This window comes from Lepidochelys kempii, chromosome 18, assembly GCF_965140285.1.
Source record: "Lepidochelys kempii isolate rLepKem1 chromosome 18, rLepKem1.hap1, whole genome shotgun sequence".
Classification (NCBI taxonomy): Eukaryota; Metazoa; Chordata; order Testudines; family Cheloniidae; genus Lepidochelys; species Lepidochelys kempii.
In genome coordinates this window covers 21187149-21199887 of record NC_136397.1, presented here as the reverse complement: position 1 = coordinate 21199887, position 12739 = coordinate 21187149, and the positions used below count along the sequence as shown (strand labels likewise).

The 12739-nt window shown below is 41.5% G+C and overlaps 1 protein-coding gene across 8 annotated transcripts in view; it reads left to right on the top strand.

Annotated features, from left to right (window-relative positions):
- Nucleotides 1-12739, top strand: part of MEGF6 (multiple EGF like domains 6) — a 254954-nt gene that overhangs the window by 131867 nt on the left and 110348 nt on the right. For 7 of the 8 annotated variants that reach the window (XM_073316365.2, XM_073316363.2, XM_078849309.1 and 4 more), the window contains one exon: nucleotides 11506-11628. The exons of the other annotated variant lie outside the window; for it this stretch is intronic. In XM_073316365.2, the coding sequence (XP_073172466.2) occupies nucleotides 11506-11628 (123 nt within the window). The remainder of the gene's footprint in view (nucleotides 1-11505; nucleotides 11629-12739) is intronic. 8 annotated transcript variants of the gene reach the window in all.

Sequence of the window (12739 nt, the reverse complement as noted above, 5' to 3'; positions counted from 1 at the left end):
AGAGTTCCATATTGAAGAAAATTATGCTAGTTTCAAATATACTAGACTTCAGCTGTACAAAACCTGCACAACAAACCCTCAAACTTTATGAAATTCATGTGGTTTCAGGCTTACTGACAAATTTGTACCTCCACCCAGATCCATCAGAATTTGCTAAGATTCATTATGAACCTTTCTAGCAATCCTGGGACTGATTTGTGGTTTTGCATCACAATTATGTGAAATTCACTTCTGATGTGAACCATGGTGAAAGATGGCAATTTTGACTGAGTCTCCCTTTGGGATTTTAGGTTCATTTGACTCTGAAACCCAAGACCATGCTCAGGAGCTCTGAGATAAAACATACAAATAACTAAAACACAAAGAGTTTAATCAATCTCCTGCAAAGTGAAGTTGCCAGATTCTGTGTGACTTTGTTCAGTGTGAGCCCATTACTTTTGTTATTTTGGGGGTTAAATGAGGATTTTTTCCCTTTAGGGCTTCTATTTGATCCTGCAGGGATGTCACTATGCTGATTTGTGGCCTTGCAGTCTCTTCCACAACAGATTGATATAATAAGCATAGAATTAGGATTTTGTGCAGAAGAGGGAAAGCAAGAGGTGAAAACTTCTTATTAAACCATCAAACATTTTAATAAACTTATTCAGGCTACCCCCAGCATGAAAAATCCTCCTTTAATCTGAACTCATTTTTACTACACTCTTCATATCTAACTCAGCCTGACAGATACTTCATTGCCTTGAGATGCCCTTTTAACTTCTAAAACATCAGTTGCGTTTTCAAAGCGTATCAAAATCCCAGAGGGTTATATTTCTTAACTCCCTTCTTGTTGCACAGTGAAACTCAACATCCCTCACAGAGACCTTCATCCTCCAGGTGGCATATATCTGACCAATCCACAGTCAATGCTGTTGGGACTGAATAACAAATGCATCTTTATGGCTATGTTAATAGTGGACAAGGTTGGGAAAATAATTCTTCCTTGTGCTTGCGAGCAAGTGCTGTTCGCAGCATTTTAGAACCATTTTCTGATCATATGTAAAACACGATCTGCCATGTGTCTGACTATTGTATCCACCAGTGTTGGTCTTTGCCTCAAAAGAGATTTGTAGTGGCCCAGTGATATGTGTCTTGGATCTTTGATAAAAATGCAAAGAAGACATTTTTAACTGACGAATATTTACTCCCCAGAGCCAGGTTAAATACATCCCTGGAAAAGTTTCTAGAATAACATGTCTTTCCATCCACCAATACTGTGATTAGGAGATTAAACTGTAGAAGGTTTAATTAAAACGTGTGGGTTGTTTCTCTTTTTTAACCTAGTGGAATGGAAATCCATTTGTAGGGATAACTCTGAGCGATAGTTATGCACCGCTCCTCATAACCCCATAGTAGCCTTTCTCTGTTCCACAATATGTTTGGAATGAACTGTCCTTCTGGGGGTCTCCTAACCCTGGCAGGTTGCTGGAATGAGAGGATTAAAGGAATGTAAACCCTGGAGGATTTTGTTAAGCTTCACGAGGCCTTAGGATTTTGAAAAAGTAAAACAAAACTTGTGCAGCCTCATGCTTCAGAAGTAGAAAGGGCACTTCGAGCCCAGACAGATTTGTCAGACCAGTGGATAAAGAGGATGAAAGTTATTAATTACAGGCTAATCATCTGGTTCTTCAGGGAATAAGAGAGATGAAAAATCACTCATCTCTTTGTGTGAAACATGTGTGAAGCACAGGTCAAAGTCACCTTTATGCAACAGCTTTCTCATTCACCATCTCTGCTCTTCGTACATACAGTGGGCCAGATTCTTAAATCCCCTCTAGCTGTAACGAGCCATTTGAGAATTCCTCTTGGGAGCTTATGGGCATAGTTTGGGCAAGCCTCTTGCAGGCATGGAATTTGCCCCCCCCCAATATGGACCCATTGGTCTGCGGGAGCTGCCCCCCTAAATATAGAAGTCAAACTACGCCTAAGGATACATGTAAAGCCCGCAGAGCCTGGTCCTGTGCCAGTTGTTCCCATTGCTCCCACTGAGCATGGATGCGGGAGAAAATCAAGCCAGGGTAATTCCTTCAGAATTTCCAACAGAATATCATCTCTGTGAATTGAATCCTGATCTGGTCGGTACTCTAGGTTTGTACATTAAGAAAATAGAGAGGTGAACTGATTTCCCTTGCATATGCATCTTCAGAGATACCCCTACACATCATTCACACGTACACATTCAGACACCTCCAAAGATGTCTAATAATAAGGAGAGTGCTCCTTGGAGACCTCCAGAATTATGTGACTTCTCCCAACTAGGGTGGTGGCCTGATTGCCCCGCCAGGGTTGGCATGGCATTTCCTCTCTAGAAATCACTGCCATTTTAGGATGCTGTTGCCTGCTTCACTGAATTTTTCTTGGGAACTGTGGGATCTTCTTCTTAGTCCATTCCAACAAAGTTCTTTGCCAGCCTTGTTTGTTTCTGTTGGAAATTTGGATGTAATGTGCACATGGTATTTTTCTAACTATACGAACACTAGTTGTGCTGTTCTGATGGTGTCTGGTTTTCCTAAATACACATTCATCATAAATATTGTTCCTGTCATTATTTATTTGTGATGGAATTAATGGAAACTAAACATTGTGAGACCAATGAGATTAAGCTCCCTGCTTGATCTAAACAATGGCCAAAATAAGAGAAGGAGGCTTCTCACTGCCTCCTCATCTCCAAAATACAGACTGTTTATGCCCTTCCTCGTTAGCTAAATGCATACAGATAGTAACTTTATGTCACTGGTAGTTCTGAAAGAGTTTATATTCATGTTTTTGAAAGTAACCTGGAAGGAAATACCCAGCTGCTGCTTCAGTGGCCGGCGGCACAACAGAACTGATCAACACAAGCAGGTCCAAACTGCACTTCAAAGCTCTAGAGGCTCAGAGCCTACAAGAAGTTATGCCAGTATTGATACTTTGGCCATTCATCCCCACAACTGAGGACTGGTTCCAAAGACTGAAGTGAGGTGGAGATAGAGGGTGGGGTTTCCCCGGCCGTGGGGGAGAGACCCAGATCTGTGGGGGTACTGCCAGGGGGCAGCACCCCGGCGTGAAAGGGGCACCAGGGTCTGGGAGGGACTCGGGACCCAGTGACAAGCGGGACACCGGCCTGCAGAGGGTGCTCCGGAGGTTGGAAACACTAATTCCCTGGACGACCAGCAGGAGGCGCCGCAGGGGTGAGTCCCGCCCTGTTACACCCTCCCTTCTCCCTACCCCTCAAAGTGACAAGGAATATGATGTGTGTTACCACATTTATTTTGCACTAACTGGTCACAGGTCACATTCCATGCATTCAGAATAAAACACATGCCTCTACAGAACACATTAGGCACAATAGTAATCATTCTCCTACCAACCATCCCAAACCACCAGATGGGGAACAGAACAAAACAGCCCTCCCTGCTTCCAATAGCCAATCCAACCTGCCCAAGTTTGGGATCCTCAGCACCTTTTAATGGTGATACTCTGAGTTTGGAAATTTGGTTGAATTCCCAAAGCAGGAAAAAATATTTGTTTGTCTAGGGGTTTCATTACAAACTTTTGTGCATCCCAAGTATTAGCCGCCTCCTGAAAGGAATGCACTATTTACTTGCTATGGTGTGCACAATAGCATATTTGAAAAGTTTCAATATGTAAACAAAGGTGAAACCATTGTCTCCACTTTTTCTGGCTTGTTTTGATAAATGCTATAATCATTTTGCATGAACAATGGTTCATGTTGCCCAAACATGTAGATGCAGGATTTGGGCAAATAGAATTACATTCAGAAAACCTACTCTGGAATCTGGCAGCTGTGTAGAGTGAAATGTAGCATGCACTAGTGTTGGGAGGTAATGAATCACAAAACTGCAGGTTCTGCACTTTTTCTCTCTCTTTTTCAGCCAATGGTATTTGGTAATCTCCTGAGGTCTGAATTAGAAGGGTCTGAGGGAGGTAAAATGAAGGCCTCTTTGATCGCATGCTTATTTTACTTTATTTGGTCTCCTTTTCCAACACTGTCATATTTCAACACAGCTTCAGCCAAAAGACAAATGTCAAGTTGTCCCACACCAAGTGATTTGTAAGTCTCACAATTTGTAAATTGTCTAAGTTTCAGAGTGCATCGTGAATGTCTGAAATGAGAATAACAATTCCACATAAGCTGCAGACATAATTTATTAAATATAATTGGACAGTATCATAATAAAAAACAGAAATTACTCAGAGCCGTTCACCCCCTAAAATCTTCCTGTACAACTTGGAGCTTTTCTCGTTTATTCTTTCTTCTATTTTCCCACTCCCAAAACCTAATTTATTATAGGCTTTCACAGCCCTCATGTTTAATACACTTAATTCTCCATTGGTTTTAAGAGGTAAACTTGACAGGTCAGGTCACTACAGACATCTGAATGTTTTCTCTTGCTGTTATAAAAACAATCCACCGCCAATGTTATAATGACTAAAGAACACCACCCAAAGGAACATCTTTGTGAATAGCTTTTCATGGATGGTCCAGATGCAGCTTTCCAGAAATACTATGTCAGGCCCCAGGTTAATTCTCTTTGCAGGAATGTATATGTTGTAATAGTGAATGTGTTTCCATGCTGACATTTATGCATGCGTTTTCAGCTTTTCACATTCATTTCCTTCCATTTATTTTAGCTCTTTTCTGTTCTTTGGCCTGCCTGCTGCAAAGTCCTTCCAGAGCTTGCGTGATGGCCTTCATCAAAACATTTTATACAGTTGACATGGAATGTCTGGCTCCACAGCAGAATGGTGTTCTTTTCCAGCATAACCCTGGCTCCTTGGTGGTCGTCATTTTGAGAATGCAATGCTTTCATTTCCTGAAAGTGCTCATTGTCTCATTTCCTTGGTGATTGTTTCTACATCTTTCTCTCTGTCACCTGTCTCATTTGTTTTATCTGTGCAGCTCACATCACCACAGTATCTGAGCATCTTGTCTAGCTCTTACTTTGTCATCTAGGGATAAGCAGCATTCTTTGGAGGAGCAGTTGTTTTGTTTTAACAGCTGTTGGACTGTTCTGATGTAGTGAATTCATGTGGAAGGAGCCATGAAATTTCTTCTAGTGATGTGGGATCTTAAACTTCAGGAGGATTGTGGTGAGTTTGGGCAAGCTCTCAGAGCTGCAGACGCTCCAGTTGAAGATTATTCAGTCTCCTTGGGTCTGCATATTTGGGTTGGAAATCTCACAAGAATAGGATCCTTCCCAAGATGCAAGGTACTGCTTGTCATTATAAAAATACTGCAAGTACAGCTTTAGTCACAGATCTAGAAATGCAGAGCTAGTGCAAGAATGAAACATGTGAGGAGGACAGAGCTATAAGAACATTGCATTTGGTTTGATTCTAGAAGATGGGATAAGTGTTCTGGCTGGAAGAATGATCATATTCTTCCTGACATGCTTTGCCCGGAGCCTTCCTTTCTTCCTGCAGTCAGAGGTTTTCTTTGGGATTGTATCTTTTTACAGAGCTCTTGCAGTATAATTCATGGATAAAGGGAAGGAGTTTACCCACCAGCTGAAAATGTCCAGACTAGCCTCTGGTTCTTAAACTGGAAAAGGGCCAAGAAGGCCTAGTTCAGGTTTTGGTTCTGCACAACCTCATCACTCAAGCTTTGTTTTTGCAGAACCAAGAAGCAGTGGTTGAAATATGGGTTTCAGTTCATCAAACTATCCAAATTTGGGGACAGGGGAGTTTCAGGTGGAAAGTGGTGGGTTTGTCCCCTCTATATAAGCATACGACAGAAGCCTGTGTTTGAAGATTTGCAGGCTACATTAAAGACAGTAATAATTAAATTAGTTCCTAAGAATTTCATCTTTATGCTGAAGTTTGTGCATAACAAACACCAAGAAATTTCCCCAAAGCATTGGAGAGTCCACGTATTGCAGTAATAACTAGCAGTTTAAAATGAGCGCTGAACAGAACTTGTGCACTGTTTTAAAGCTGCCACCAGGAGGCATTCATTTTACAAGAACAAAAAGCAACATGGGATGGGATACGGGAGAGAGATTGGAGCCTCTGGCTGTTTGCAGAGGTGCTGAAGATTGTGTGTGGAAGCGTCTCTCTGAATGCTTTTCACTGAGACCCTGTGATTTGTGGTTTTTTCTGAATGTGACCAACAGGAGCTCAGTGCTCTTGGTTTGCCAGTTTATTAATTTTCCTAAAAATGCTGGTCCTCAATAGTTTGCTAACCGGAGAGGCACTGCAGCCTACAACCCAAAGAATTGTAGGTTGCGATGCCTCACAGGTTAGCCAACTATAATGACAGTAGCATGAATCTTCTTAAGCGGAGGTGTAAAGTTAAAAATATAATAATAATTGAAGGTGCTATAGGCAAGTGTCTTTACTTTGCAGGATGATCTGTGTGCTTGATGTGGTTACTGAGGAGTTGGTTTGAATATTACCCCAAAATTTATACTGTTCTTTCTTTGGCATTTTGTTGTGGCTCTCATTTGGTGACATTCTGATTTGCTCCTGATGTACAGTAGATGGCTAATGTAATCTGTCTGATAAGTGCAAGCCCTCAGCTTCCCAGTATTTTGGCCATGGAATCTTTCTTGGCAACTCTTTTGCATCTGGTACCTCTCTTGATGAGGAATCAGTTTTTGGACACCTGCATCATCCTGGATGTCAGAATGATGAATATCATCACATCTCATGCACTGCCACTTACTGCAGGAATTTTATTCCAGTTACCATAATTTGCAACTGTTCTTTATATTACACCTTACACCTTGCTCTGAATCCTTAAGTTAAGATCAGCTGGGAGGCTCTAATCTTGAAGACTTTATGGCTGGAGCCAGGCTTCTTCAGTCAAAGACCCCAATTACTGGACTCCTTATTTCTTGGGTAACCCACTGGACCCCACGTCTTGTGACCATCAAGACAAATGACCTGAAGCACCTGCCTGTCACAGTGACCCTTGCTTAAAAAAATTAAAAGTGAAACGAAGTTCAGAGGTGAAGTGAAAACCTAACTGTTTTACCAAGAATGTTTTTCATTATTCACTGTTACCTCTGTAAAGATGATACTATACGCATCTCAGTTTGTGTCTTATATACTGGTACCATGATGTATGTCTAGAAAAACAAAACTGTGGCCTTTTATGAAGATTATTCTGAGATCGGCAAAGAACATCTTTTAGAAGAGGCGGTGTCAGCAAAGTCCTACCAGCTTGGCCAAAAAGAAGGCTCGATTTTGGCTGCTGCAGGGTCTGTCTGCGGGACTTAACTGTCTGCAAGTTAAGACTCAGTTGTAGAAATGTGAGCGGTGCCAAGTTGGGTCTTGCCACTAGATGAGAGAAGCTGCTGACTGATTAAGTCCTTGAATTGGCAAATACACCTGTCATCTCCATTCCTCAGATTGGAAGGTTGCACTGAGTCTTCCAGAAGTCTTGGTTCTGAGTTCAGTTAATCTTCTTTTCCCTGTGGCACATGCTGACTTTAGCAAGATTTCAGGTGAGTCTATTTTAGAGCTAGTGACTTGTCTAAAATAATATATAATCATTAGCTCAGCCTAGATTTCATTAGCGTTTATTGTCTGAATGGTATATTCTGACAATGGACATCCAGCTGTCTGTGCATTACTTTTAAGTTAACAATACAAAGCAAGAACAGAGTGACTTCCTTCCAAGGTGCTGTGTATGATCTACCAGCAGTAACGGTCCTGGCCTTAACTTGTATCCAGTAACTTGTCAAAGAGCTATGCCTTACTTTGGCTTTTGATACAGATGATGAGTTTGGAGTCAGATTAATCAAAGTTAACTGCAGTGTGTGTAGAAATGGGATTCCCACTTCTGCAGGCAGGTGAGCATGCCCTGTGAGCTCTGGGTGTGTGAAGGAAAATGAATTAGCTACCATAGCCGAAAGAAATGTACAGAGTACAGTACAGTCTGCAGCTCATGATTCTGACTTCCAGACCAAATGCCTTAAAAACCATACTGGTCTCCTTTTTTTCTGTCCGGTTTAAGTAACACGTGCTCTTTACAAAGCAAAGAACTAGCTGCTTGAACCCAAATACATTTTTTGAATGTCTTGTTAGGTGCCAAATGTCAAGAATTTCATAGTGAACCAATAAATCTCTTTAAAACCTCCCCACACATTTCAGATGTCTGATCAGAACATAACATCTCCAAATTTGGGTTTGTTTTGGATTCTGTAGCTGAAAATATGAAATGTCCCAGTCTTGCCATGGTAGAATATTCATTTTCTTTTAGCCATGATGTGGAGTCTCCTAAAAATCTCCCCTGCAGCCTATTTGCACAAGCCACTTTAGAGGTTGCTGCAGAATTTGGTGCCTCTGCACTGGTATGGAGTATTATTCCTGGGTACACCCACAGTATGGGAGGGTCAGTTTATATGCAGTGACACCTGTACAAGGGAACACACAGCTGTTTGGTAACCCTCTATCTAAGCAACCATATTCAATAATCTTCAAGGTTTGCACTATTGTTTGTTTGATTTTTCACTTAAATTCTCACCTCTGCTAGGCAGTTGATTTTTGATGGTCCCTTAGTTGTTGACTGCAGGTTGCAGAGAGATTGAAGTATGAAATGGCTTTTAATATGAGGTTCTATAGCAGTTGATATGCTATACATTTGCAACATTGGCAGCTCCTGAAGATAGTCTGTTAGTTTTGAAGTAGTTTAAAGTAACTTTCTCATATTTCAGTGAGGCATGAAAATGTTGCACTACAGACAGCAACTCCGGCACCTACCGGTACTTAAGAGGATGGGGCGTGCAGCCAGAGAATGGCTTCCAGAGGGATTATGGGGAGGATGGCGCCTCAAGGTTAGGGGAAAGGGATGTATAAACTTCAGCTGATTTGGGGCTCTGATTCTTAAATCTTTTTCTGAATCTGACAGCTGGGCATTACTTTCTGCCCACAGAATTTCTTCTGTGCCATTGGCCTATGCCACACAGTTCAGTTAAAGAATAGTGTCATATTGTCATTAGATAACAGAGGAACCAAAAAGAAGAATGGTGCTTTCCCCGACTCTGAATTGGTAATCTCTCAGGAATTCTGGGTGCAAATTTATCATAATGGTTCTGCCTTTTCTTCAACAGAGGATTAAAGATTTTGCTTTTAAAAGCTGACACAAGTTAAACTATGTTGGGTAAGTAATGAAAGTTGGTGTCAGAAAGACACTCTCTCTTGTCTGTGGGAGTATTTGCTGAAATGACCAGCTGCTGCCAGCTATTGAGTGAAAAGGATTCCCTATAGGTCCCCAGCAAGAAATAATTGAGCAGAATGCAATGTAAGAGTTACCACACACTGCTGAGTCTTATTAAACAAGCTACACATGAAACTTGATGGCATCCAGAACTGATCTGGAATTAAAGGTCTGAAAATTGGTTTTGAGTATAAAAGTAGAAAGGGGGTTTTAGATTCTGAGAGACTGAGATGGGCTTTTTGCTAGTTTTCTTTGATAATGCAGGCAAAACGTGCAAAATTATCTTGGAAACCAGCCTTTTGATTTGGGATGATTAGTCTCTTTTTTAAACTCTGAACTCATAGTAGTTGGTGAGAGATGGATTCATTTTATCATTTGGGCTTCCCGTGTCAGTAAAGATTTCTGCTTTTTTACTCTTTGTCATGTGTGTTTTTTGAAAGTTCCTGCTATGCGTCATTTGAAGATGGATTTCTCCTGCTTCCTTCATGTCCCCTCATTAATAATTATCTGTGATGTGTTGTGCATGAGCCTTTGAATGGGCTCATTAGACTATTCAAAGACTCCAGTGGGGTCAGCCATGTGACTACCTGCTGTGATCTCCTCTTCCATGTGGAAGACTCAGCTTACATGCTACCCTGTGTCTTTCGCTCTGTTGGGCCTTTCATAGATGCATAGCTCATAAGGCCAGAAGTGACCACTGTGATCATCTGGTCTGACATTCCCCCACCCCACCCATATAACACAGGCCATAGGATGTCCCGGAATTAATTCCTATTTGAACTAGAACTTTAAGAGCTGGGAGTGCCTGTTGAAGGCCTAGGGAGCTGCTGGTCATAAAGAGTGCATCATGGTGAAGTGCTGGTGAAATATACACATGAAGAAGTTGTCATCAGATCAGAGGCGGTGCTAGCCCATTGAGGCCCAAAGCAGGAATATTTTGCCTCCCCCAGCACATAGTAAAAAGTGAATAGCGGGTGCCTTTGAGCTGCTCAGGCCCCTAAGCAATGACTTAGTCTGCTTATGCCTAGCACCATTTCTGCATCAGATCATCAAAGGGTGGTGCATAAAAAAATTGAGACCTTCCAAGAGTCAGTGTTGCCCCATTGGATACGGGTGTGCAAAAAGATCATTGTTACTTAGGGATTTATCTGTGATTCATCTGTCACAAGTAGAAAATTGCAACCTCAGATGAATAATGAGCAGCAAGGGGGGGGGGAGGGAGGGAAGGGAGTTGAAATAGAAATACAGAAAATACAAAATATTATTCAGTTTTCTCCATGAGAGGATAGTGGGTGTTTAACAAGTTTGGCTGAGAAGTAGCCAACTCCTGCTAGCCAGTTACTTTGCTACATCTCATCCTTCCTTTGTTCTACATACATGTTCCCTTTCTTTATGCGTATCAGCAAATAAGTCATTTTGGGCAGGTCTGGAAACTGAAACTTCTTTGATTAGGGGATTTTGGTGTTAAGGAATGATTGCAATTCTTATAGTTTTGATATTTTCTGTTATTAACAGTGCTTTCTGCTTTGAATTCATGATTGTTTAGGTTATGTCATAGGTGCAAGTATAAATTACAACATCACAATAGCACTTTATTTTCTTAATATTGCAATAAACATGAAAACTGTTTCAGAGGATAAGACTAATGGTCCATCAGGTCTGGTGTTTGTGGCCATTTCTGAATGTTGCAATGAAAGCCTTAAACCTCCTACTACTTCGCAGCTAACTGTGAAATTTGATTACATGGTGGGAAGTTTCTTGCTCTTTCAACTGGTGACCAACTGAAATACGAGGATTGCGAATCCTTGTGGTTTTTATCCTGCATCTCTTCTTACCCATGCAAATGTCTGATCCTTTTTAAAAACAAAGTACGAGGCTATTAGGGTAAAATTTTCAAACCTAGGCTCATAAATTGCTTCTGCATAATACAAAGGTGCACCCGTTACCCCAGTCTGTAATTTTTCATGCACAAATGGGTATTATTGAGGGAAACCGGATATATTTGAGTGTAAATATCTGTGTGCATGCAAGCACATGTACTGCATGTTCAGTGGGGTAAGTACCTATTTTGTAGCTACATTTTAAGCTTTAAAATATATCCCTTAGCATGCAAATTATTTTGTACAATTTACCCTTTATTTTTTTACTATTGGCACTAGATATCTAATTAAAAAATAAAAGAGAGAAGTGTACTGAAAATAGACACACTTTTATATCACATTAATCATCCTTCTGGTTTGGTTCTCCACTGAAATCTCTCACGTTCTCTTCCCCCCGCCCCAATTTCTCATCTCTTTCAGATGTCAATGAATGCGAAGCCGGGAACAGTGGTTGTGAGTCCCAGTGCTGCAATACGATTGGGAGCTTCTATTGCAAGTGCCCTGATGGGCTGAGGCTGAAGGGAGACGGGAAGGCGTGCGAAGGTAGGAATGGGATGACAGCCCACTGGCATGGGCCAGCCACTGGGGGCTTTGATGAATTCCCTTGGCTCCTACAGCTGCATGTATGTTACAAAGAATTGCTTTGTAGCCTTAGAAATTCTGAAGTTATAAAGCAAGGCCTTACCAAATTTTATAGCAGAGTGATGCGTAGAGATTTCTACAGAACAGATTGGATCTCCCTGTGATTTGAAGAGTAAGAATCAGCTGTTGTAGTGGGTGCTTGTCAGTATCTGTCTGTAGTGTTGAGACCCTTTGCCCTTCTGCTGTTCAGTACCCTTAGCCCTCTTCTTCTTTACAATCCAACTGCATTTAAAATACAGTCTTCTACACAACTTGTATCTCAGGATGGTTTGCAAGATAAATAATCGTGTAGATGGGGTGTGTGGGGGTGGGGTGGGGGGGTAGGAATAATAGGGTTTGGGGAGGTTGGATGGGGGTTTGTGAGGGAGGTCTGTATGGTCTGGAGTAGTACTGTGGAGTGTATAGGACAGACTGGGCGTATTTTGGGGGTGGTGTATGTGATTGCACATGGAACAGTATAGTCTGGGATCATGCCGCACTCTGGTAGAATTCTTCCTCTTTTTGTAATTTCAGGATGCAAAATAAAATTTTAATTATATTGACATCCAACACCCTCCCCTTATGAGAAGGAATAGGAGGAAATCAGGTTTAGCTTTAGCATATTGGATGGGACCAAGTGTGGGACTTTTGTTTTCCTTTATGACAACAACTGTAACTAGGAGAGCAAATACAAAACATACACCAACTACATGCTCCATAGATGATTGATTGCAGCTTAGCTGCTTGGTTTGACGTATGCACTTAATTACAGTATGTCTTTTATTCCTTCACCCAGGGTACCTTCCATTTGAAAGCCTCTTCTGGCTACCGGGAGGCAGCAATGGTATCTTAAATTTCAGCCAGATTTCCAAGGCAATGAAAGGCCATTAGTCGGGAGAGGCCATCTAGTATCTTTCTCTCTCTGTCGGACAACATGTTATTATCTCACTCCTAATAGAACTTCCTTTTGTGACGTGAAATCACTGAATGCTCTCTCTTCAGGAATGTAACGGTTCTGTTTGTGCCCTTTCCC